This window comes from Neopsephotus bourkii, unplaced genomic scaffold (assembly GCF_033783945.1).
Source record: "Neopsephotus bourkii isolate Nb327-2 ecotype Australia unplaced genomic scaffold, CSIRO-AGI_Nbou_v1 NB_1707, whole genome shotgun sequence".
Taxonomy (NCBI): Eukaryota; Metazoa; Chordata; class Aves; order Psittaciformes; family Psittacidae; genus Neopsephotus; species Neopsephotus bourkii.
The window spans coordinates 8104331-8132083 of record NW_026902181.1 but is presented as its reverse complement, the minus strand read 5'-3'; the positions used below and the strand labels follow the sequence as shown (position 1 = coordinate 8132083).

Genomic DNA, 27753 nt, shown 5'->3' with positions numbered 1-27753 from the left:
AACAGAATGAAGACACCACATTTGTTGTGCTGAAGTTGGGTTTACTTTGCTGTAGGGCACTGCAGCTTGCTGTATAGGTGTTTTTTTTTTAGTAATAAAGTTGGTTGCCTTGAAAACAAGACCTTTAGAAGAGAATGTGCCTCTTTCTTTTAGATGGCACATTCTGCCTCATGTTTTCATGTTGCTGATAGTTCCTGTTTTCTCTGACAATGCTAATGGATATCCAAGTAGGTTTCAGGAGGCCTCTTGGTGACTGTGGAGGAGTCATATGAAGCTACTTGGAATCTGTGCTTTTCAGAATACAGCAATTGTGGAGGATCATGTTTCCATTTAAGTACTAGTCTTTACGCCATACCTACTGAAGCATCATTGTAAACGGGTCAAATCAACCTTCCCCTATTTCTGAGATGGCTGTTGTGCACAAGGAAATGCAGCATCAAGTCTTGTTTGCAATCAGTTAATCTGGAGAACTGACTCTTATTAGCTTGCTCTGGGAGCAAGCTGAAGTCCACCTGGTAGGATTGGATAGAGGGGGTTGTAAGGCACCTTATTTCACTACTTAAAAGGCACTGGACGTCAAAACAAGGGCCAGATCTATGAGATGACTAAATCAACACCTAAAAGAGTAGGAAGAGAGGTCAAAAATAGAGTAAGTGTAAATAAAACCTTTTAAATTAAAAGATAAATAAAAAAAGATTAAAAAAGAGTAAAATCAAAAGTTTAATGCAAACTTTTATCTACATTTTTATTACAGTGAGATGAACAAAATATGAGCAAATTGAGGAATTCTTAGATATTTCACACCTACTTTTGAAGACTGCCTTCTCTTGTCTTTTAAATACTCTTGGGACATGAATTGTAATTACAACAGCTTTAGGAATCTGCTAAGACTCCTCTGAGAAACTAGAAACTATCATTTCAGAAGCATGTTTGTAAGAATTCATCAGAGTACTTGAGTAAGGCTCTTGATCAGTAAACAAATACCAAACAATTTTATCACATTATTTTCTAGAATGTTCAAAACAGATTTTAACTGTTGTGTTATAAAATCAATCCATATGGTTAATTGAACACCACTATTTGTTTCTCCTACCGCATATTTCCCTTCCCTAAATAGCTAAATAAATTCTTGCAGGACAAATCTACATACAAGATTTTAAAGAAGAAATCTTTCACGTATATCTTAAAGATGGTCATGAGAAGACTGAAAGAACAGGAAGGTCCTAATTAAAGTCTAAAGTAAATAAGAATTAGTTTATTTACTGCTGGAAATAAGCAGCTGGGTTTTTTTTTTGTCCATAAGGATTGCTCCACCACTTTACAAAAAACAGCTTTTGTACTAATTGTTAAACACTTGTTAGCATGTGGATGCTATGTCTGTGGGTTATAAAGACACAGTCGCTAGTAAATACCTACTTTGATACATGCAAGTCAATGACATTAGTGATGCCAGCACATGTAAACTGTGAAGAAAAAGACAAAAGCTAAGCACTGCTATTTTCAGCACAAGTTTGAAACACATGCAATAGGACTAAATTTGCCTCGAGTTTCAGTCTTTTCTTGGTCCCTTGCACAAACATAATTTACATACAGTTTGGCCCACAGACATTTCCATCTCAGAAATGCAAGGTCATTGCCAGAGAGGACGTGTATGCTGCGTTACAGAACCGCTACTGGTGGGATGGCAGCAGCATCAGCTTCAGGCAGCATGAGCAGCCCAGCATGTTCTCACATACTAACAGGCTGATCCAAGGTCTGTTGAAGTCAGTGAGAAGACTCACCCTTGAAAATGCTCCCTTAACCCAAGTGTAACCAGCTGACTTCAAGGGTTTACAGTGAAGTGAAAAGTGTGCTTTTTTTGGGTTTCTTTCAGAATGCTAGTCAATATATGTCCACTAGGCTCCATAGTACACAACCTGTTCAAGCTTAGATCTTTCACACCTCAAACTACCTTTCTCATATTTTTAAATGATTTGAAAATACCACACACCATTACCCACCTGTGTTATGAAAGGTATTTTTATTTGATGTAGATAAGACTACATCTGGGCTAGCAACTTTCTATTCTATGTAAAACCAAGATAGATCTAAGTTTGCATTCAGCACTGTACATATCAAACCAAATCAGCCAGTAATTTGATCTTTTTGTTCATAAATCATAGCAAAGCCATTGAAGTTCTTTTTAAGAAAGGAGATAATTAAATAGTATGTGAGGTATTTTAACAAATTATACTTTCTCACTGGAATACACCTTACAGTAAGTACCCCTAATTTAAATGACTTGGTGCAATAGAACAGCCAGTACTAGAAGTATCCAGCAGTTATTTCATTTTCACAGTATGGTTTAACACTTGATATTTTTTATAACTAGAAATAAAAATTTGCATGCCTATACTAGCTTGCACCTGAGAACATTAACAAACTTTACAACCTTATGATAACCTCCTCCCTCCAGAAGCAGTCAGACCGGTTAAACAGCTGCAGAAACAAAAGTACAGTGAGATTTCTGTGACTTGCTCCAGGTCAGAAAGGAAGGCTATAACAAAACTAGTCTGATGCTCTTTCTCTCATGCTCAACTTGCAGATCTCCATTCTTTCTGCATCAGTCCCAGGCCTAAGTACTGTGTAATCTACTTTGTAACACGCACTATCTTTTTGTGTGCAGCAAGTTCCCAGTAGCTCAAAAGGACATGCGGTCTGCTATATCAAGGTACACAGTATAAAAGAAAATGGAGTTACTAGTTATTAAGTTGAGGTATGACCTCTTACCAAGGTATTTAGAACAATTTACAAGTTAGGTTTTATCATCAAAATGGAACTTTTATTTTATATTTTCAACATGAAATACAATAAAATAACAATGCTGTACTGAAAGACATGCTTTTCTGCAAGATTGGGCAATTCTATCTTGTATATTCTGATTTTAAATAGATACAAGTCCTATTTTAAACTTTTCCTGTACTGTGACATACATGTTAATTAACACATTAACAGCAGTATTTATAAAGCACTGATTGTAGGCTGTACATAACTAGGGAGTGATGACATACAACAGAAGACAACAGTTATTCGGTTTTGGTTTATCAGGTGATAAGTTACATACACATTTCTTCAAAATTCAAAAGCTAGCTTCCGTGGAGTCATGAACTGCTTCACCATTTCATCTGTGACCTGCTTCCGTCTCTCTTGATGAGCTGCTATCAAGGGCTGCAGTGTTTCAATGAGTACCTTCTTCAGCTCCCCTGTGAGCAATTCCCCACTTGTGTATGCCTGTCAAGGAAGTGTTGATTGCTAAATATGGTGCCATATGGAAAAAGACTCATGACAAGTACTGCTTTAAGAGCCTGGCCCTAGCAAATACAGATTTGGATGTCTTAAAAATAAGCACATGCCTTAGAAGACCATGTGGTATCACTCTGAAGATGTAACTTGCAAAATTGCTTGTTGCCTTCTGAAAGATTAAGGCAGCTGTGCAATTTCATATGTGACAAGTTATATGGACTAAATAAGCTACATTCACAAGAATTTAACTGGGAAATCCTGTAATTATTTGGAAGAAAAGGTGTATTTTTCACCCCAGAATCCCAGTTCAAAAAAGTCACCTTAAGCTTTTTTCGCAATAAGTACAAATTCTCACTTGGGGGGGGGCCCCCCCCCCCCACTGCATTTAGGTATGAGATCAGACGTGATTAAAATATCCTTTTTACAGCAAAGACACTCAGAAACTATGTTCACACTAGTAGTCATGTTCACAGCTGGGAACTCATTCAGTTACTGTGATATTGGAAATAGCACAGGCTAACTGCTGATGGGTTCAGCCCTGGTCAACCTTGGCTGGGGCAGTTCAGCTACGATATGAAATGGCAATCTTATCTTCTCTTGCCATCAAGCCATCTGTAATACCAATTCAAGCTGTTGTTGCTGATGCTTACTCAAACCATTCTGTGAGTCTATGAAACCAATGTGACATGGGTACTTTCAACTGTGGATACTGCCTTCCAGAGAATGTTTACTGCCTAGTGTTGATGACAACTGTACAGCTGAAGGAAGTGTAGTGTTTTGCTACCAACCCCTGGGGACAGAAGTCTGACAGATAGGTTTAAGGAAAATGCCAGTTACATGAAGCATTTTTTGCTTGGGAACAGAGAATCAATTCCTCATAACTACTGCATTTCTTGTGATAAGAAAACACCCCAAACCCTAGCAAATTTAGTTGTGAAGCTTTCGTACTTTTGCACAGTATATTGGTTTGTTGCACATAAGGAACAGGCAGAGTGCATTATACAATAAAAATAACACTAATCCTAAGGTGGCTTCATTTGAAAGGTAGGGGAAATGTTCTACACAGTGTTGGAGCTCTTTATGAAAATACTAGGAGTTTATTTATTTTTTATTTATTAATTTTTAAGAAGAGATGGATTGGCCTGTGATAAAGAACACTGCAAATAAATACAGATATTTATATTGAGACTTGCAAGGCTACAGAGTGCAAGAGTAACACCACAATTACTTTCGTGCAGCAAGTTCACAGGAGGACTTGGTTACAGCTTTGTCCTTACAATAAGGTATGAATAATATTATCTTCAACTTGGTTACTTACCTGCTTCAGTTGTTCAAGCCTGTCATCATCTTCTAGGAAGAAAGTCAGGTACATAAAAGACACGTCAACATCACAGTTACCTCCATACTTCCTATGCTCTTCAATGGTATCTCTGCCTCCTGAGAAGGCATGCTTGTTAATCTGAAACAACACAAAGATTTTATGGTATAATTTCTCCTAAATTCTGCACTGCTCTATTGTAAACAGAGGTGTATCACGATCCTCAAAATTCTGTACTAAGGACAAGGGTGAAGGGTAGTGCAAGTTAACGCAGAGCCTCAGGACCAACACAGGGTGGCAAAAGGTCATTACAATCCAAAGACAAAAATGGCTATATGCATATTCCTCAAACTGCATAATCAGAATGAAAATGAATCAAAATTAAGAATAATCCACCCAAGATTTAATAAAAAAAGTTTTAAGTCCCTTTTGCTGAAGCAGTTGACTCTCGGATAGAATTTGTGCTCACAGGAAATGTACTTCATGTAAAGAAAAATTAGATATTCACTTCATCAAGAAATTAATTTTGAAAGAGATGAAGAAGGCATGAAGAATTTTGAAGACATCCTAGAGAGAACTTTGGCTCCTTCTCTCTCCAGTGAAAAGGAAAATAAGAGAAAGTGAAGTTAAAGATTACAAGTCTGGCTAGAATGGCTAAAATCAGAAAACGCCCAGTTGCTCAGTATGAAAACTGAATAATTCCTTCCTCTCTCCCCTCTCTTTCTAAGCATAGCTTCCTATGGGCAGATGAACTGCACTGGTGAATACACCTACTTGCTGATCCCATTCCCAGTAAACTCAGAAGCCACTAGCGTATTTTAAAACTTTACACATGTACAGAGTTCTCAGAGCATGCTAATCTTCCTGCAAATTTAAAGAAAATAAATTGCCAGGAAAAGGAAAAAAAGTACTTCTCAACCATAAGTGGAGTTTTCATTTGGCTCTTGTATCTTTTCAGATACCACCATCAACCAGCCAAGAGACACACATACATCTGAAGCAGATTTTTTTCTTTTTTTCAGTTCTGATATCTAGGAGCTGTTATATATTTACAATTTCTGAACATTCTCACTATCTGGATGACTGTCTAATGCTTTTTTGAATCTTTCTAACCACCACGTTACAGATGATGTTGTGGCAATGAATTCCATTAAAAAATGATGCACTGATGAGTGTCTTCAGAAAATGAACTGCCATCTGCCACATCACATCTATTCTTATATTGCAGGACAGCCTGAAGACCTGTCTCAGTATCTGTAAAACTAAGTTTTTACATATTATTTTGCACTTGCCTCTCTCTCCTCTATTAGACTTTTGAAATCCTTGGTATGAAATCTTTTCTGTCATCCATCTCTACAGTTTGCCTTCTTACTAAAGGGAGAGGGATTAAACACAACAGGCCAGGTGAAGACACACTGTTGTTTTATATGAAGTGTTTTCTACATGAATCTCAAGTTTATTTTTTACATATTCTGGCACTTAGTCTTCGACTGAAAGTTTCAACGATTTATTTATAATGATGAACTGACCTTTTCCCTGAATTAGTACAGACAGAATCTAAATAACACTTTCTAGGAAATCAAATAATTGAGCTGTAATTTGATGCTTATAGGTGTAATAAGAATAGTTTATTATAATGTTGACATTTATCTCCTTGGATTTCCCAGACGCTTCTCAGCCTTTCTCAATATCTAGTTTGTTTTTCATCTACTATTATCTGTTAAGTTTTTGAACATCATTACTTTATTGGCCATAACAATATTTGATCTTTCACTCCAGCTCTATTTCCATAAAGATTTGTTTCTGACAAGCTTCAGAAGCTGAAAAAAACCCCAGTTCGTCCTCTGTTACCCAATACTTGACATTATGTTCAGAATTTTTTCTTTATAGCTTTACACTCCAAGTAGCTGGAATTATTTTTTATTTTTCCAACTAATTTAAATATACCAGAAATACAACTTATTAACTGGACATAGGACATCTTGGATCTTTTTGCAGATTACTAGCTACTTGCCAGGTAAAGAATGGAAGAATATTACCAACATTCACACTAACCGTGTATTCTCTATTCAGAAATTACAGTTTTATTTAAAAGGCAACTCTGTAACTGTGCAAATAAACTGGAGTTATTATAATCCAAACACATGAAGAATTTCAATTCCTCAAAACAGTTCTGTTTAATCAGTTTCTTCATAAGATAACGAATGTATCTACAAGATGGCTGTAGAAGAATCTGAGCCACCATGGGTTCATCAACCATAACAGAACCAATCCAAGCCCACCCAGTAAAACAACATACACATCCTTCTTGTTCTGACAGTTACTTAATGTCTAGTTATCATGCCTATATGAATCCTTTTGCACAGACTGATTTATATTTGTGTTTTTTAAATACCACAACACAGGTGGACTTCTGCCAAACAAGATGTACTTTCTCTTGAGCTTGAAAAAGCACTCATAATGTACTCAGACAGGAGAAAATACCCCTTCTAAATCTTAGGTGAAATTCAACACAGTATTTGTTTGTCAGTTGGAGTGCATGGCAGCAGCAGATCCCCAAGGCTCAATGTCCAGCTGGAGACCAGTAACGAGTGGTGTCCCTCAGGGATCAGTGTTGGGACCAGTCTTGTTCAACATCTTTGCTGCTGACATGGACAGTGGGATTGAGTGCGCCCTCAGCAAGTTTGCCAATGACACCAAGCTGTGTGGTTTGGCTGATACACTGGAAGGAAGGAATGCCATCCAGAGGGACCTTGACACGCTTGTGAGGTGGGCTGATGCCAACCTCATGAAGTTTAACCATGACAAGTGCAAGGTCCTACACCTGGGTTTGAGCAATCCTAGGCACAGCTAAAGGTTGGGCAGAGAAGAGATTCAGAGCAGCCCTGCAGAGAAGGACTTGGGGGTGCTGGTCGATGAGAAAATGAACATGAGCTGGCTTCAGTGTGCGCTTGCAGCCCAGAAAGCCAACTGTATCCTGGGCTGCATTAAAAGGAGCGTGACCAGCAGGTCGAAGGAGGTGATCCTGCCCCTTTACTGTGCTCTCGTGAGACCTGACTTGGAGTACTGTGCACAGTTCTGGTGTCCTCAGCATAAAAAGGACATGGGACTGTTGGAACAAGTCCAGAGGAGGGCCACGAGTTTGATCAGGGGACTGGAGCACCTCCCGTATGAAGATCGGCTGAGACAGTTGGGGCCGTTCAGTCTGGAGAAGAGAAGGCTGCGTGGAGACCTCATAGCAGCCTTCCAGTATCTGAAGGGGGCCTATAGGGATATTGGGGAGTGATTCTTCATTAGGGACTGTAGTGATAGGACAAAGGTAATGGGTTCAAACTTAAACAGGGGAAGTTTAGATTGGATATAAGGAGGAAATTCTTTCCTGTTAGGGTGGTGAGGCACTGGAATAGGTTGCCCAGGGAGGTTGTGAATGCTCCATCCCTGGCAGTGTTCAAGACCAGGTTGTACGAGGCCTTGGGTGAGATGGTTTAGAGCGAGGTGTCCCTGCCCACAGCAGGGGGTCTGGAACTTGATGATCTTAAGGTCCTTTCCAACCCTAACTATTCTATGATTCTAAGTGTTGTAACTCACACTGTGCAACACTTGGTGCTCCCAGCATGGAGAGGCAGACAACAGAAAGAGCTGTTTATTAGATTTACATCATGGCTTGTCAGACTTCAAAACTATGGCAACATTATTTTCAGAGCAGGAACCTCCACAGCTCTTATTCTTACACCACTGCTATGCAGACATCAGAAAAATAAACACAACGTTTTGTCCATTATTCTAGCTAATGTTTGTACTGTTTGACTAATAGGCAAGGCAAAAGGATATGTTTGATAGGCTAATAAAATTTGCATAACTCAGTCAATTTGCCATGAAATGTATGGGAAAAAGGATTCAGATATGTTTGAAGATAAATTTAGAAAACTGTCATTGTAACCAGGAGGACCACCATTCATTTTTGTTATAAAGCTTTTAACTCTCAGGTTTTGTAGGTCCTTACCTTTGTCTTGATTTGTTTGGGTGTATCTGTGAGGAAGATGGAGGAGTTAGGGTCACTAGCACTCATTTTCGTCTGTGCTCCTTGTAGGGCTGGGAAGAAGACTGAATGCAGTAAGGCTGGCTTAGGTTGTCCAATTCTAGGTGCTACATCCCGGGTCATTCTAAAATAAGGGTCCTAGAACAACCATCAATAAAAATACAGAATAAAGCTGAAAAATGTAATGTAAAAGCTGACTAGTGCAGACTCCTTCATGCTTTAGCAGGTGGTCTCAAAAATAAAACAACCAAACCCCAAAAAAAAAAACCCAAACCCCAATATTTTCCAGAATCTACTTCAAATCCAATTCATCCAGAGGAACAAACAAAACCTCTTTTTTCCATCTCCATAGTTTTCTTATACACATTGATTCCCTCAACTAGGCATATTTACAAAGATTTACATGAATTCAAATAGCTGTGAGAACTATGCTTAGTATACCAGCAGATGGATGAAGACTAAGATGCAAACTTCCTCCGAAAGTGTTTTAACAACCAGCACAGAATCTGAAATAAATCAGTGATCAAGCCAGCAGTGCTGGGCTGATGATCTGACTTAAACCAATTGTAATATTAGTACATAATATTGTGGCTGATGAGTATAATTACATCACTGACCCTGTGACTAAAATAGCTAAATATTCAGACAGTGCAGACTTTGATTTCTAGAAACAATACTTATTTAAAGTAATGGCACTACCACTGTCATTTGTAGCTGATGTTCTTCTAATCTCTCTATACAGACCTAAATTGTTAAGGTTCTGCAGCCTTTTCAGCAAACTACTTCAATGCCTCTTTATTCTTACTGACAGAAGGTTTTTCCCTATGGTCCGATATAAATCTCTTGTGTTGCAAGTTGAGCTCATTAAGTCTTGTCCTAATTACCAGGGAGATGGCCAAAGATTCTTCCTAGACCCATGTCAGTATACTTCTGCATAAATTTTAGTGTCTTTGCTTTCACAGATTTCAGCTCACTGTGAAATGGGTTGAGATCAAGAAAGATCCAAGACTGGCAAGAATGAGTAATGCACAAATACATATAGTTGGCTTAAGCCTTCATATTTGTCAGCACACAGCACAACATACTTCTAGCTCTTCCAGCTTCTGCCCCAGAAAGGTGCTTGCAGGAATGTTTTACAGATGTTCCAACATACCACCATGACGCTTGAATCGTACATCATAAAAACAAATCCATGAAAAGCAAAGTAAGTAATACGATTTTCTTACCTGATCGATAGCACATGGGATAAGACACTGAATGTTCTCCTTGCCATTGAATATCTGTGGAAATGATGAACTGAAGGATGGAGCGGCTTGAATAGCAGGAAAGCTGATCTTTCCTAGGAAACAGTATATTTGGAAAAGCTAAGCAGCCAATACAAGCCATGATAAATAGAGACAACTTTTTGAAATATGTCAAATGCACAAGTAAATCATTCAGATACTCAGTTGAAAACAAACAGCTATCTTTTTCAAGCAGTCTTGCCTTATCTGAGGGAATCTTTTAATCTTTACCTTCTATGATGTCAAAAACCTTCAAAGTAACATAGAAACTAATGAAAAGAGGCAGCCTGTGATCACAAATGTTTCAGAAAAGGTTCATCAGCACATAATCTCTTCATCATTGAACTATCTACCCTCCCCAGAAATTCAGTTGACTATATCATCACCCTGAGCTGCTCTTTTTTTCTTTTAACTCTTTGTGAGAATGACTGTAGAGCTACTTATTAGGCAAGTTCTGCTCTAAGATCTTAGAATCATTGCTATATGCATGCTATGTTTATGAAGCATCTCAGATATGCCTAGTTTTCTTTTTTATACAGTGCTTAATCACAAGGTGCCCAAGATGCTTCCTTGATCAAAATCCTCTTGGAAAGAAAGCCAAGGGCAGATTTTTCCAAACACATAATGAAGCCATTATCACAATACCAACTTTCATTAGAGCATGCTTAAAATAAGTAGGAATCTGTTGCTTGGTTACAGCAAAGGCTAAAAGCTGTCACTGGCCTAATTACTGGTCAAAGAACGATGTTAGTGCTCAGGACACCAAGGTTTTAATGCCATATTTGACACAGAATACTTTTTTTTTGGCCAATGTTATAGAAACCTGCAATTGCAGTGAAATAAATGGAAGACAGAGTTACTCAGCACCTTGATAATTAGGCTTTTGAGCACTCCTTAACTTTTTTCATATATGCATATGCATGCATGTGTGTATTAATACGAAAGAGAAAAGCTTCTATATAAATTTGGAATAAAAATTTCTAGGAGGCATACTTGACTATAACTCCATTATTAAAAAACAAAACAAAACAAAACAAAAATACAAGGGAAAAGAACAGTTCTCTATCTTGGGGATTCAACATTGGTCTTGTATTTTGCTGCTATTAAGGTTGAAAAAATAGCTATCAATCACGCTAGAAATTTCACTGTAAATTGTTTTCTATACTGAGGGAACCACAATAACACCCTTTTAGAAGAGCCTAGAAACATGGATCTTCTTGCTTTTTCTATCAATTTCATGATACTAATCTCTTTAAATTATTAAATAGTGCCATACAGAGTGAAAGTAATCATCACTTCCAGTAATGCATTATTTCCTACCAATGCAATCACTGTCTGTAAAGCCAAAGATTCCTTTCACTTGGTTAAATGTAACATGCTTCTGAACTTTGACGACATTTTTGTAGAATCCAGTACTTGTCCTGTGAGAAACAAAGTAGAAAAATAAAATGAAAAGAGCAGAAAAGTGCAGGCAGAAACTACAAGCTAAGAATGTCATAAAACCTGCAGGATTAAATCTCACTGTTTCAGATTTTCTGTGGCCCACTGAGATAATAATTACAGAATTATTTACAAAAGAACTTTATTCCTTGAAATTTTAATTTATTCTTCCCTCCCCTCAACATTTACTGCAAACATTTACTTATCCTTATGCTTCTCTGTGAACTGAGGCAACCTAAATGTATTACGTCTTCTGTGTTGCTTGGCATCCCCAGTTTGTATCCCATTCAGGACACTGCATCTTGTCAAAGTAATAGTAGCTCAAATCCTCCAAATTCTTGTTTTCTACAGGCTAAATTCCCTGCTTGTATTTCCAAACCAAAAATAGCTCAGCAGCTTCTTCCTTTTTTATTTCTGCTGAGGAGCTGAAGCAAAGAAATAGCGATTCTGTTATTCAGCCTTATTCAGCCATAGGGCAGATCTGTGTTAATGACACTTTTCTAAGGCAAGAAAATCACAGGAGTTAAAGGAAGAAAAGCTGCTTTGTAGGTTCCACATTCTGGGGCTGTATGTTATACAGTTCATCTCTAAAATATACATTCTCTCATCCAAATCTTTAGGGAAGCTCATTTCCCCACATGGAATAACAAAGCTCACAATTCTGGTTCTGAACTCTGTCATAAAACTTATTCCTTCTGAGAAGGCAGTTCCCATAGACACTTCTTTTTCTTAAATTTTCATTAACTTTACTCAAAGTCCAAATAATAATCTTGCATGCTCTATTATTAAATTAATTAATCACAGTTGCTGAAATGCCTTTTGTTAACACAGATAAAGTGGAAGCACACCACAAAGATTTTGATAGAGTGTTAAACAAATCAATCTGGAGGTTTCTTGGAGGTTTAAATATTTTCAAAATTTAGCTGGTTTACAGAATCACAGAATCACACAGAATCCCAAGGGTTGGAAGGGACCTCAGCATTGCACACAGAAGTATTTTTTCATATGTTATACAGGAGAATGACAATACTATATACACAAAATATTAGACAGCCAAAAAATTAATTATGTTTCTATTGTAAGTATTGTAAAACTTGTCTTGAAGCTTTCAAATTTAGACACATTTATCAAAACATTGCTGGATGTCAAAGTTGGAGAGAAAATAAAAGCATTTCTTCATTAGAGCCCTAAAGAAATTTATACTTACCCCAAATAGTCTAAATCAGAAAATATAAAGGTTTTATTGATGTCAAAACCACATGCAATGATGTCTTTTGCATTTTCTTTAGCATACTCATATGCCTTCTCGGTTGTCATGTCCTTCCATAGATATTTCTCATCATCAGTTAACTGTATAACTAAGGGAACATCAAATACTTCTTGCAGCCACCTAATAAAAGCAGGAAGATTTTATCTCAAAGTAAGTTGAAATGAAAACGTTAAGTCATGCAACTAAAATATTTTTATACGTTGAAACAGAAGTGTATAAAGAGGCCTGCTTCTCCTCTTTGCATGGATATGCAGTTGCTGATGTGAACAGAAACTGCATTATAGAGCAATGTTACCAAGTCTCACCACAAACTAATTTTTAAGAAGAGCAGAAATTCTAAGGGATGCCACAGGGCTAAGAGTGCAAGGAAGAGGGTTTCATGGCAACACAGGGATAATGATAATTTTAATGAAAAGGTAAGATTGCATTGTTTAAGTTCATTAATATTTAGCTCACATAAGGAGTTCCATAAACCATGTTCAATATTTTCTTAGGAAAAAATGTTTTGATTAACACAAATAGTAGAAATAACTTACTTTGTGAACACAAATGGGATAAGATGACCAACATGCATTGCCTGAGAGGATGGCCCTCTGCCTGTATAAAGGTAAAAGGACTTCTTATTTTCATAAGCATCAAGGATTTGGTCCATATCTCTAAAGAAAAAACAGAGAAAACAGATGCAACTCTTTAGGAAGAAACATCACAGCAAAAAGCTTCTATTCAAAATCTGACTCCTTCTGAAGCCAAACACACTTATAAAATATGGTATGTTAAATGTCCTAGAAACAAAAGGGTTTTGTTTGTTCATTTTTATGTATTGTCCCCTTCAGACTTCATGAAAATAAAGAAAAAAAGAAATTAAAAATCAGTATTTAAATTTAAATAGAAAATGTATAACTTTTGGAGTTACTTAATTGGATACTAATTTCTAAAGGCTAATTAAAAGAGATGGAATAATTTCTCAAGTAGGTTCAAACAACCAGCTTGAAATGGTATCCGGTGGAGGCTATGCCCTGGATCCTGCTAAGGCACTTAGCTGAAATGTGCTAGCTGCTATGTGTTCTAAGAATTAAACAGTGTAGATGACTGGCAGACTGGTGCTTAAGGTTATTCCCTGAGTCTTTTTTATACAACAATACAGATGCACAGGTCCCACAGGCCATGTCAACCCTTGTTTAAATCAGCATTGACACCATATGAGCCCTTAAGCTCACTGCTAGAACAATGCTTTTGTCTGGCTGCTAACATAGAATCAAAGTGAAACCTGTATAAAGCAAAGATCCTGTGCACATTTCTTCAATTTGGGATTAGTGAGGACACATCAGAAACAAATGCAACCAGGGGTTTCAAATGTTGACAGTGGAAATCTGCAGTAGTTGCTAACTTCAAATGACAGAGTTGGTTTTCCTTGTTATAGAAGAACATAGCCTTTTGCTAGTCACAGGTTCCTCCCAAAAATGCTCACAGAAAGTCTAACAGGACCTCTCTGAACGTTAAACCAAGAAAAACTCACCTGTGAGAAAAAAAGATTCCTCTACGTAGAAAGCGGTGAGGTTTTTGCCCAATAGCTCTTTCTATTCGCTTGATCAGGTCAGTGTCAATTTTACTGCTGCCAAACCGAACTATAATCATAAAATGTAAAAAAAATTAAAGCATAGCACACTTGCAACCAGATCTTGGATCACCAAGAACATACCGACGCAACCTAGATTAAAAAGAACATCCTCATGTCTCAGGTAAAAAGGCTGGATTTTCCCGATTCTTCCCCGAAGTCCCAGTAGTTATTCATCCCCAGAAATAACTCTATGCTAGGAGACCCAATCCATTCACAACATGTAGTACTGCTCTATCCATTACTGATTATAATTGCAGTCTCCTTACAGCAGAAGTATTGATATTCAGCACAAAAAAATATTACAAAGAAATATATTTAGGTCAATAACTTGGCCTAACTAAGCCATAGGATAGAAGTAGCTGTGAGGCTCTAAATGTCCCTCTGTTGATGTCTGATTTTTCACGGTTTTTTACTTGTCAACTCCAAATGCTCCTCTGCAAACTTAATTCTGCTTTCATATGGATATGGTTACAGACACTGCTCCCCTCAAGAGGCTTGAAAAGGTAATGCATAATACTCTTAATAGCAACCAAGCAGAAGTTGTTACTCGGTGGTTCAGGAAATCAGCTGATTAATAAAACAATATTTTCAGATGTAGTCATTTCATTCAAAAAAGGTTTTGACAGAGTGGAATAACAGTATTTCTTCCTATTCCAAATTGAACTGGGGAAGCCTTTTATTTCTTCAATAAAGTTTCCTATATTCCAGTCCCATTTCTTGTACCCTAATAAGCAGATCAATGCTCTGTGATTTGGATTTGATAAACATTTGATAAAATCAAGACAACAATCTACTCTTTGCTACTATTGTGCTCCATGCAGCATTGGAACAATTTTCACTTTTAATTACAGAAATGCCAAAGTATCCAAGAGAACAAAACAGAGACTCTGGATGTAAAGGTAACATTTTATATGCACAAAATATCTAAATCCATCTCTTATTAAAGAGAGACTGCCCTGGCAAATTCCATGGTTATAAGACACACACCCACATGGGAGAAGCACTTTAGGTCTTCCTGACTATAACAGAAAACAATCATTCCACAGGGACATATCACTAACACTGATAAATTTCAAATATCTTGACAGTTTCCTAAGGAAATTGGAAACACAGAAATTAATTTTAAACCATTCATTATGCAGCTAGTAAATTATGGCTTACAGAACTACTTAGCTCTGCTCTGGTGAAAACAGCATATTCCTAAGTTTTCAATTATTACTTGTTTCTTGTTTTTTTTTTTTTTTCTTTTCCAAGCCAAGAACCAGTGACATTAAAAGCCTTCCTGCAAGAATATTGTAATTAACAAAAATGGTTACAATTACTGTATTTATAATCATTAGTATTTGTTGAACAGGTAGGCTTCTAATGTTACATCGTAGCACATGGCAACAATACCTAGCTGGACAGTGCAATGGTTTACATCACTGGACAACAGAGACAGACTGATGCTTGATTCTAGCTGGAGGCAGAGCTCTCTACCTGTGCTGGTTACCCAATGTAATACAAATCATTTTACAAAGAAAATTAACTCACTGGGGGAGCAAGGAATATTAAGCACATTGGTGTAGTTTGAAAGTAAATATTCAGATGCAACTTGTGTATTATAGTAGACTAATTTCTTCCCCAGAAAAGGGAAAGAGACCTTTAATCCCTTTACAGCACAGGTTCTCTAAGAACAACTTGGAGGCTATTTTAAGGCTTTACATACATCTCAAAAAAGACTACTGAAAACCATGATCGTCCTAATCATTGAGACTGCAGTGCTTCCTAGGGATTATGAGGGATGGGACAGAAGAATCAGACCAATATGTACCCTGGGCCACTGCAATGCAGAGAAGCTCTGAGCAGAGGGAATTCCTCTTCTACACTCTGGCTGACAATGGGGATGTGTGTTTAAGTTTGTTACAGGAACTGTTTTTTAATTTTGTTATATGAACAACCTTTCACAAACAAAAATCAGGAATACCCGCTTAAATACTCAATTTTGACAGAAGCGTGGTAATGTATCCAGTTTGAACATTAACCTGGAGGTACGTACTTCTGCTGTTCCAGACCCTCTATATCCACTTAATTTTCTTATAGAATTACTGGTTTTGCACAGCATTAATATAAGGCTTTGCATATACAATTAAATTTTAAGTTAGTAGGAATTAATTTCTAAATGGGAGGGAATACTAGGAATGCTAGCATAGAATGGTTTGGGTTGTAAGGGACCTTTTAGAGGTCATCAGTCCAACCCTCCCTGCACTAAGCAGGGACATCTTCAACTAGATCAGGCTGCTCACAGCCATGTCCAGCTGGACCTTTAATGTTTCTAGGGATGTGGCATCTACAGGTTGTTCTCTCAGCAACCTGTCCCAGTGTTTTCATAACCCATACTGTAAAGTCTTTCTTCCTTATATCTAAATCTACCCTCTTTTAGTTTAAAACCATTGCCCCTTGTATTGCTACAAACCTTGCTAAAAGGTTTGTCCCCATCTTTCTTGTAAACCTCCTTTAAGTACTGAGAGGCCACAGTAAGGTCTCCCTGGAGTCCTTCTCTTCTCCACGCTGAACAACCCAACTCTCTCAGCCTGTCTTCATAGAAGTGCTCCAGCCCTCTGATCATCTTTGTGGCCCTTCCCTGGACCTGCTCCATTTCTTTCCTGTTCTGAGGGCTCCAGAGCTGGACAAATTACTTCAGAAAGTGGTCTCACCAGAGTGTAGTGAAGAGGCAGAATCACCTCCCTCTGCCTGCTGGCCACATTTTTGATTCAGCCCAGGATACAGTTGGCTTTTTGGGCTGTGAGCTCACATTGTCGGCTCATGCACAGCATTTCATTCACCAGTACCACCAAGTTCTTCTCTTCAGGGCTATTGTCAATTCCTTCATTCCCCCAACCTGTCTTCATACTGCAGGCTGCCTAACTCAGGTGCAGGACCCTGGCCTTGTTGAACCTCATGAGGTTCACGCAGGCCCACTTCTTGAGCTTGTCCAGGTCCCTCAGGCATGCCAACCACACCACTCAGCTTGGTGTCTATACCATTATCCAATGGGAAATGAGTTCTTGCTTAGAATTGTTCATTCACTCCAGATGAAGCAAGCAGGGTATCATACTGACCCATTAAAATAAATGTCACTAAAAAAAGACAAATGCTGATACATGGTTCAGCAACCACTGCTTTAATTCATATGTTTTCCAAGCATTATCACATTTGTTTGTCCTAAGCAAACTTTAATTACTGAATTAATTTCTTTCTAGCAAATAAAAGGCATTACAAAATGGCAAACTAATTATAATTTGGATGAATGCTAAAAAGAGAACAAATGAACATGAAAATGTTTGATTCAGCAGAACAATAGCAGCTGGTAAGAGGCTAATCTCACAGAAACAGAAAACATAAGGTTTATCAGCTAGCCCCAGGTTAATGAGCTAGCCACCCCAGAAATATTTGTGTACTGTCATGTAAAGTGATTAAAAAGTCTCTGATATATAGAACACTTCACTGGAAATGCCTAAATATCTTCATTAAACAAACATTCACAGGTTGCACAACTGCCATTTCTTTGCCCATCTTCATCTTCCTGGTTAAAAAATAGGGTAATTTTTTCCTACCTATTTTCTCTCATGAGGGTGTTCAAAACATTTTAGGCTTTCTATCCACTAAGAATCTGCTTTCCTAAACAGTTTCTGACAAGGACATAGTCTCTACTCCTTAACAAGCTTTTAAAAAATTCTTAGCATGCTTTGGATCTCTAGTGTTTTTACACTCGTGTTTTACTAGCTTTTACCAAAAGACACCTTTCAACTTGCTGTATGTAAGAAGTCCTGACACCTGTCATATTCAAAGGCATATTTGCATTTTCTGAAAATTTATTGTGTACTTTTTCTTTTTTGCCATTGCCATATTATATTTGCATACAGGAAACTAATACCCTCCTATTTGTTATACAGTAACTTTATTGATCAGGCCAGTACAGACAGAACAGTCACAGCATCCGGGAAAGGCTCCTGGGGCTGGAAACGCCACTCCTACCTTAAGTAAGGGCAAGAAGAAGGAATTGTGGAACTACAGGCTGGCCAGCCCCACCTCAATCTCTGGGAATGTGATGGAGCAAATAATCCTAGAAACCACTCCCAAACATTATTAAAGACATGAAGATGACTGGAAGTAATCAGCATGGATTTATGAATGCAAAATCATGCCAGATCAACCCAACAGCCTTCTGTGATGATATGAGTAGCCTACTACATGAGGCAAGAACAGCAGATATTTTTTATCTCAACTTTAGTAAGGCTTTAGGCACCATCTCCCATCTCATTCTCATAGCTAACTCATGAAGTCTGAACTAGATAAGTGGATGGCAAAGTGAATCAAAAATTGGCTGAACTGCCAAACTCAAAGGATTGTGTCCAGCAGCACAAAGTCCAGCTGGAGCCCAACATTATTTGTGTACCCCAATAGTATTGGCTACTGGGGATAAAACTATTTAACATCTTCATTAATGATGTGGATGATGGGACAGAGTATACCCTCAACAAGTTTGTGGGTATCGCCCAATATTGCGAGGGGTAATTGATACAACAGATGGTTGTGTTGCCATTCAGAATGACCTTGGCAGGCTGAAGAAATCGCTGACATAAATTTAATGAAGTTCAACAAAAGAGAACACAAAGTCCTGACCTTGGGGAGGAATAATGCCATACACTTATACAGGCAGGGGGCCAACTGGCTGGAAAGCTTGGCACAGAAGGACCTTAGGGTCCTGATAAGACTGAATTGAACATAAACCAACAACAGTTTTGTGACATTGGAAAGTCAAACACTTTATGTGTTGCTTTAGGAACAGCACTGCCATAATGTCAAGGGAGGTGATCCTTCCCCTCTGCTCAGCACTGATGAGACATATCTGGAGTACTGGATCCAGTTCTGGACTCCAGCTTGAAGAGGACACCCAAAGTGAATCCAGCAAAGGGCCATAAAGATGAAGAGCATGTAGCATCTTTAGTATGAGGAGAGGCTGAGAGAGCTGGGATTGCTGAGCTTGAGGAAGAGAAGGTTCAGGTGGGGTCTTATCAATATGTATTAATATGTGATTAGGGGAGGCATGGGGAGTAAAGAAGATAGCACCAGCCTGTTCTCAGTGATGCCCAGTGAAAGGCCAAGAGGCAACAGGCACAATTTGAAATAAAGGAAATTTCATTTAAACATATGAAAAAACATCATATTGTGCCTATGGTCAAATACTGAAACAGGCTGCCCAGGAAAATCATGGAATCTCCAACCTTTACAATAATAAAATTCCTACTGCACAGGGTCCTAAGCAACCTACTTCAGTTGACTCTGCTTTGAGGTTGGGGGTTGACTAGACAACCTGCAAAAAAATCCCTGGCAACTAACTGCTTTCTATCACTTGCAATATTCAGCTCACTGAATTATCAGCATGGTTGATAATGTAACACACAAAGGTCTCTCATTCACCTCTCTGCCCTCTGCTCAAACAAACAAAACAAAAATTCTATGGATGTTCATGTCCAGTGCTTAGCTAACAGAAACTTTCTTCCCAAAATACCTTCAGGCTGTTTTGCTGTGCAAACATACATTTAGGTGCATCTAGGATAATCATTTGAGAAAAATATCCCTTTCAATTACATAGTGCTTTTAGCACTTCTGTTTGAGTAAACACAAGCACCCTGGAAACTTTCTCTGGTAAGCAGATTTTAGGTAGCACAAAAATATCCTTTATTGTAAGATCTATCAGATGTCTATTTCTTGGCCAATATCTTTAATTATTATTTTAAAATGGGGAGGAAGAACAGGAAGTTTATCAATAATGAGCAGTAACTGTTTCATAACCTGAAGTTGCTAGGCTAGCATTCTCTGAAAAATTTCCAACACATCACTTGATCAAGCAAAATGACTCATCCACTAAATTCCCCAATCTGCTAGTACTGTAAGTAAAAACCCTTAACCTAACCCACCCTTCTAGGGTAGATCAAAAGTTCATACCTATACACACATACACAAACAATTACTGGGAAGAAGGGCATTGCTGTCAGGCTTTAACATGGCTTTAGAGAACTGATTTACAGTGACATCATGATAATCATGATGGTTTTGATCAGGATTTTTTGTGATCCCTTGCTGTATTTGTGGTCATTAGGATCACTTAGATTAAACTCCTTAGTAGCAGTAAAGAAAGAGTTATACCTATGAGTTTATCATAATCCACGCCTTTAGCATTTGAAGTCTGCACTGTCCAGGGGTCCACAAAATCTTCATCCTCTTCTTTAGTTGTTCCATTGTTTATTAATACAAGATCTCTTGGAGGCAAGCCTGCCTGATAATCTTGTCCTGTTGCTGATTTATATGACAGTTTTAACGATAATAGCATTCTCACTGCTGCATCAATTTCATCCTGAATAAAGGAAAAAAACCTGTTTGCCTTGATATACTTAAGATAGGTAATTACACTAATGTCCTAACCTTTTAAAATCCTGCATCCATGCTTTGACTTTAACTGCATTATTCATAAACTCTAAGTTTTAATTTACATGTTTGCAGCGTTACTACCAAAGGTAAAAGAAAAGCAAGTAGCAGGTAACCAGTTTTTACTTCACAGAATTTAGAGCATCACTACTGCCAAGATATTTAAAGCACCACTGTCTCACTTTTCAATTTCTGCCTGAGGGAAAAAGAAAATGCATGCCCTTTTTTGGGGGGCATAACAAACTTAACAGTTTAAGCACAAATTACTAAGATACATAAATATAACTTCTTGTCTAATTTACTTTAAAATGCTTTTAGTGGTCCACCTTAAAATTGTTCATTAAAATTAACTGACAAACTTGAAGAAAAAATAAAAAAAAAATTCTTCACAACTTTCATGGTTATGACCTTTTAAATTCAAGGCTATTGTAATATTTCATGCAGGCAATAGATAATAGAAATATATAAATACTTGACTCCCAATTTTCAAGGCTTACTCCCACAGGCAATACACTAAGAGAACCCATATTAAAACTGAACTCTCTTTGCCAACATAGAGAAGACAGGACAGGGAACTTGAAATTAATGGCAAACTACTAAATTAATTAAATGAGATTAAGCAGGGACTGTCAGTACAGTTACAGAAAGACATATTTACTAGTGTGTACAAATACAACTGAAGAAGATTTTAATGAAGCATCTAAAACCATTGAAAAATGTGATACAAATTTTACTTGAAAACCAAATACCCTGAATCCTGTCACAGCATGGCAAGTGGCTAAAGCAGACTTCTAAGCCTATGACTTTCTTTTCTTAACTCAGGAGTAAAAAGTGCTCTTGCTAGTGACTACCTTGCTCCAGGTACGGCTACAGTTCACAAAACGGACATAAATGCTTTTAAAAAGATTTTTTTCTTACTGCAATACAAAAAAGATCTTAGAACAATCATATTCTTCATCATTCTTAAAGGCAGACCTAGCTTGGAAAAGGATGGGTTCAAAACATGAAACAGAAATACCTTTGGTGCTTTTCCTGCTTTCAGTGCTCTGACTTTCTCTCCTTGTTCAGTTACTCTTTCAAACAGCTGGAGCGGACTGAGAGACTTCAAATCACAGTTTGGACTATCAGCCATTTTGCCAGACTGCAAAAGACTTGCTTATTTACAATTCAAGTAAATTTATTGTCTTCCAATTCTTTGGCTAGTAGATTCCGAACAGCAGCAACAACAAGGAAAACTGTAAGGCAAAAAATAGTGTATTTTATTCTTTTGTGTTTATCTTGCCAACTAGAAGAACAGAATAAAAGTACAAAAACTACATTTACCTAATTCTGTTCATATCAGATGGATAAATGTGGAGGCATCAACACAAGAAGTTTCAATTTCACACAGAAATGGACCGAGACTGACAGAGTACCTAATAAATTTAGAGATTGCTTGTAATGCTGTCTGTTTTTAACACTAGAACACCTTTTCAAAGACAAACTCTTGCCAAAAGTAAAAATAATTAAATATATTATGATTCAGAGCATCGCAGAACAGTTGGTAGAGGTTATCCTATTCTTCATTAGTTAATGGTTTTGCACTACTTGATATCCTGTCAAATTCTGAATGAGATTTTTATGATTGTCATATGGAATTCTGTCTTAATATATGTAATGTAGTACTTCAGCTCAAAGAAAGATATGCAAGAGAAAAGCTTAGTCATCTTTACTGCTTTCCTCTAGAGGTTACAAAACACATTTGATTATTAGTGAGAAATGCTGCTTTCCAAAGAATCGGTGGGTACGCAACAGGCTATAAATTTAAGGAACTATTTTGCTTCTCAGCAAAGCGTAGGAAAAATCATAGGAGGTGGGTTAAGATGATGAGATAGCTGAGAATAATAAAACAGCAGCCTTCCTATGTCCAACGTATACACCTTGTTCACTGGAGCTTCTTAGCACAGAGCATTCCCATGATTCCACAAATGGGCTTCTCTTCCAGGCTAATATCATTGTACATATTAACAATAACACCATCTCAAAGTTTCTTACCAGCCTAGTAATTAACAGTGACTGAGACTTTGGTAAACTACAACTGCATAGTTTACAGTACACTAACAGAGAAAGTACAGGAAGTTAAACAATGCTGTTTTGTTAAGTAAGCATACTTAACATACTTACATGAAACATACTTAAAGCATAAACATACTTAAACTTACTTAACACAAACGTACTTAAAGTGTAATGTTTTCTTATCAAAAGCATTAAAATAATTTTCACTCTACCTCAGAAACATCTTGATCTTTTCCCAGCAGTTGTAATCTAAAATGTTATAAAAAGCTCTACTGTACTTAATTTTAATGAATACACTGAACACCTCTTAGTAATTTCCAAGACACAAATGCCTGTAACATGGATTACATTGAATTAACTCGTACTTTACTACACATGCCTCCCATAAAGGTTGGCACAGCAGTTACTGATATCCCAGAAATTTCTTCCTCTAATGTTAAATGATAAACTGCCTTCAGATGACCTCTGATCTAAAAATACAGTTTTATTTATGTCTAAGAAATCCAGTGAACGTTAGTAACCTGCTAGGAATAAAAATCCATTTCAACTGCAAAGGAAGAACTAATTATCTTAAAAAATCCTTATTTTCAAAAATTATTCATGCTCAGCAGCTCTCTGTACAAAATGATGAGTTCTTTAGAACTACAAATGCTCTAAATATTTTTTTTCATAAAAATTCAAGCATCATGCTGTTTAAATATTCAGAACTGAGGATAAACAAGCTTTAACTTGACAGGCAAAGAGAATTTAAAAACCATTATGGTTCTGGTTATAGTGAGCTTGCCATATTTACACAGAAGAAAATAAGTATTAAAAATGGGTAAGGAGGACACCATCTGTCAGAAAAACAACATTGTAAGTGAAAATGCAACTATCTCGAATCTATTTGGGATGAACATACCATAATAACAAAGTACATAGAGAAGCACAGAGAGAATTATAAAAGAATTTCATAAACTGTTAAAATGAGTTAACAGTGCAGATCCTAATGACAAAAGTACATTTTCCATGAAAACTATCACTGCGAGTTGTCCAGTGTTGTGAAGTGCTGCCTCACAAACTGATGTGGTCAATTTATGCAATCACCCAGGCTACTGTATAGCTTTTTTACCTGAGGAAAGCGATGTCATCTTAATTCATAAATTTATGCTTATTTTACCCGCACTGTATTCAGACATGATTGCAACAAATTCAACAAAAGGTAATTTCATTCTGAGTTGCAAACAGTGGGGTGGTGGAGTATCGCTGTCACAGCATGGTTTAGTGGTGGACTAGGCAGTCCTGGAGTAAAGGTTGGACTTGATGACCTTAAAAGTCTTTTCCAATCTAGTTGAGTCTATGATTCCATACCCATGTTTATGAAGAAAGAACTCTGTGCCCATGTAAAGTGCTACTGACTTGTAAAGGATTATGTCTCGTTGGAGACACTCCCTACCATATTATGAATCCATTGCTATGCATGGAGCATGACTAGACTGAGTTACAAGATACATACATAAGTGACTCATATAAGCTGTTAATAAAAATACATGTTCATTTGGCTCCCTTTTCCCAGAATTAAAAAAGAAGAAACAAAAGCATGTAGCAGTTGCATTAGTTGTTCACCAGTATTTCAAAGCCTTCCATCTACAAAAATAATCAGCCTAATCACAACCTTGGTTATATTTACACAGTATATATTTAAAGGCTGTAAAAAGGCTTCACCTGCCTAGAAAACTTACACAGGTTGATTCGGTAACTTGCTGGCTACCAAAACATATCTGTCATTAAGGCTTTGTTTGTCAGACAGCTGCGGCATTCCCAGATTTCAGCTTCAGTTTAATACCAAAAGAAAGCTAAGAAGCATATCTGTCCACCTGCTAATTTAATTCACTTAAGTCTTTTAACACTGACACCATGTTGGGCTTCCATAACTGACTAAAATAAGGCTAACATATTACCAGTAATACTTAAGTATTACTTAGTTTTTAACCTAATCTCGATCTTTTCAAGTTTGATTATTTGCAGTTTAACAGCATTATTCTGAAGAGGTAATCTGAAGCATATAAACAATTCTCTGATGTATTCCTGCAGTTTACTTACATTCTTTTATTTGGATACTAGTGTTTTTTTCATGAGCACAAGATAAAGAAATACACCCTTTCTGTAAGAATATGCCAGTTATATTTACTGGCTTCAAATTTTACAAAATAGAATAATGTAAATAAGAATTAACCTTTGGTGGAGAACAAATCGTGATTTGGTGCGTTCCTGAACAAATATCCTTACTGACAGATTACATCTGCTCAGAAATGCTGAAATGGCAGAGTTGAAACTGAGCACATATAGTGGAGAGTGGTGAAAGAGAAAGACTCTTTAAAGATTTTGGAATATTAGGGATTTAAGCTGAGCGAAGTATCACAAAATACAGTGCATTTTCATTAAGAAGCAGCAAAAGTTATCTAGGCATTGTAACAAGAGATATTATGATTACAGAATGTAAAAGATATTGACTGCTACATAAAACTTATCTCTTTTTACCTCAGTACTGTCATTACTTGCTGATGGAATTCAAGCCAGGAATTCAGTAATATGGAATAGGTCTGTATCTTTTGATATCCATAACTGCAATTGTGAACTGCTTACAAGAACATTTGGATATTCTGTACTTTATCAGGACTTTTTTTTCGTGCTCTCTTATTGATACTATAAAAGCCAGCAGTTAGATACTGTTGATTTTAGACACGTGTCTAACATATAGACACAGTATCTAATTGCTCTGTTAGACACATTAGATACTGTATGCAGACACATGAGATACTGTATGCAAACAGATCTGGAGGGAAAAAATGATACATGAGAATGGACTACTAGGATATTCAGGACCAGAGTCTTAAATGAACTTAAACACCTCAGCACAGTTTCACAGTGTGAATTTAAAAGCCAAGAATTGTCTGCTTTTTATATTTATGCAATGCATAGTAACTTGTAAGGGGCACTGCTCTTGTGACCTTTTCAGAATATTAGATCATCATGAGACAAAATAATAACTCAAAAATAATCCTTGGCAGAGATATCAGGAAACAACTATGTCCTCCTCTTTCCAGCTGGGTGACAACCACAGTTCTGTGATAATTTTCACTGTTTCCTATCTGATTTGGTAAGTTAGAGACCAGAGAATCAAAGAACAGGGCTTCATGTTATGTTAAGAAAAGCTTTTTCATGACAAACATTTCATGAAAGAGAACAGCAATACAGAAGTCCTGAAAAGGTTTTCGTGATGAATGAAAGAATGTGAATTTAATTCTGACAGCACTTATGTTCCTGAAAACTGTTCTGCCTCCTGGAAATAAAAAATAAAAAGTGAAATTAAAGCAGGTAGTATACACACAGATGCTGTGAAAAAAATACCTTAAGTACTCCAAAACAGGCTGCATTTTATAGTAGCCCTACCTTCCCAACCATGGCAATCATCAGCTTCTGTTTGAAAACACTAAAGTGTGCAAGGCAATTTCCTGAGATGATAATATGGCCACTCAACCACTCTAATCTTTAGAAAGTCCCATATGAATCTCTACTATCCCAGAACTGTTAAGAGCTAAGCTCTTGTGCAGGGATGGTCATGCATGAGATTAACCAGTAAGCTAATGTTTCTAACCTGCCAAACCTTCTCTACCACACACGCCTGCCCGGCCAAAGCAAAGGTCCTCGCCTGCTTGGGCTGGGCCGCATTTTCCAGTGACCAGAAACCCTATTCCCCGTCACTCGCCAGGGAAAAGGGCTTTTTCTACTGCCGCACCGGAGACGTAGCCACGGGGACTGCGACCACGCAGGGAGCGCAAGGAAGAGCCCTCAAGCATACGGACATGCCCCGGAGGCAAGGTGCCCAGCAGAGACCCCCGCTCCCAGCATGCCGTATCGGTCACGGGGCCGCAATAACCGCCTCTAGAGCCCCTCTCCCGCCCGGGTGTCTCGCCGAAGCCCCAGGCCGGGCCCTGAGCTCACCTCCCACCGGAGCACATCCAGACCCAGCTCCACTCCACTCAACTCTCCCCTGTCACTGCCATTGCATCACACCCCACCAGCACGGCACTCACAACTCCCGGCTGGGAAACGCATGCCCGCGGAACCATTGCTTCCCACTGTCTTCCTACTTTCTAGAGTAACCAACCAGATGAAACCCCTCTACATCGCCCACAGCAGTGGTAGAAAAATTCTTATACGCACGGAGAACTGTAAGCTAACCCCTGCTCTTCCCAAGAAGCAGTCCCTAGTCGAAAACTGTAACACGTGGAACGGTTTGAACGGAACGCCCTGTTTCCACCCGGCGAGCTTTTAAACACGGAGCCGCTGTAGGCTGGTTGGTGAGTTCCGGGCTACGCGGCCAGTGGCGGCTGGTACGGCGTAGGTACCTGTGGGGTGGAGCAAGCGGCCCTGGGCACGATGCCGGCCTCTGCGGAGGGACAGCAGTAGAGGTGGCCCCACTACTGGCCACGGCGGGTGGGTGCACAGTGCGTATGGGTGGAGGGAACGACAACAGTTCTGGTGCCAGGAGAGACGGGAAGGAAGCGGGGTCGGGGTGCTTTGGCGACCGCAGTGCTGCTCCTTCGGGCGGTGCAGTTCGGGGTTTGGGTTGGCGGTCGTTCTCCCCGCCTCGGGGCTGTGGGGCGGTGGGAGCGAGGAAGCGCTTGGAGAGGACTCGGGGCTGTCCGGCCAGGGTGCGAGTTAATCTCGCCGTGAGCGGCTGGCAGTGCTGCTCCCACCTCTTACGTCGTATCTCGGATGACTTTCGTGGTTTCTTAGCTGGTGTGTGGCGTTGTGCGTGTAAGCCTAACGCTCTTTGGTTTAATGCGTTCGGATAAATCGGTCATGGGAAAAAGACAACCAAAACTTTATAAACTTCCGTGTTAGCTCAGTGCGTTGTAAGTCTTGTTGTTAATAAATTCGGTCTACTTACAGTATATTTCCAGTGAAGTACATTCTGTCTTTTCTCCCCCG

The 27753-nt window shown here is 38.2% G+C and overlaps 1 protein-coding gene across 2 annotated transcripts; it reads right to left on the bottom strand.

Moving 5' to 3' along the window:
- Nucleotides 1-2799: 2799 nt before the first annotated feature.
- Nucleotides 2800-26833, bottom strand: WARS1 (tryptophanyl-tRNA synthetase 1). Of its 2 annotated transcripts, none has more exons than XM_061376428.1 (11): nt 26761-26833; nt 21740-21956; nt 20443-20650; nt 14149-14257; nt 13169-13288; nt 12570-12752; nt 11243-11343; nt 9866-9978; nt 8604-8777; nt 4601-4741; nt 2800-3270 (listed from the first exon to the last, which is right to left on the bottom strand). In XM_061376428.1, exons 2-11 carry the CDS (start codon nt 21851-21853, stop codon nt 3112-3114), a joined length of 1422 nt encoding a protein of 473 aa, XP_061232412.1. In that variant the 5' UTR covers nt 21854-21956; nt 26761-26833; the 3' UTR covers nt 2800-3111. The 2 variants fall into 2 exon arrangements, with proteins under 2 accessions (XP_061232412.1, XP_061232411.1); XM_061376427.1 differs by lacking the exon at nt 26761-26833 and adding an exon at nt 24859-24906.
- Between the last annotated feature and the right edge of the window lie 920 nt (nt 26834-27753).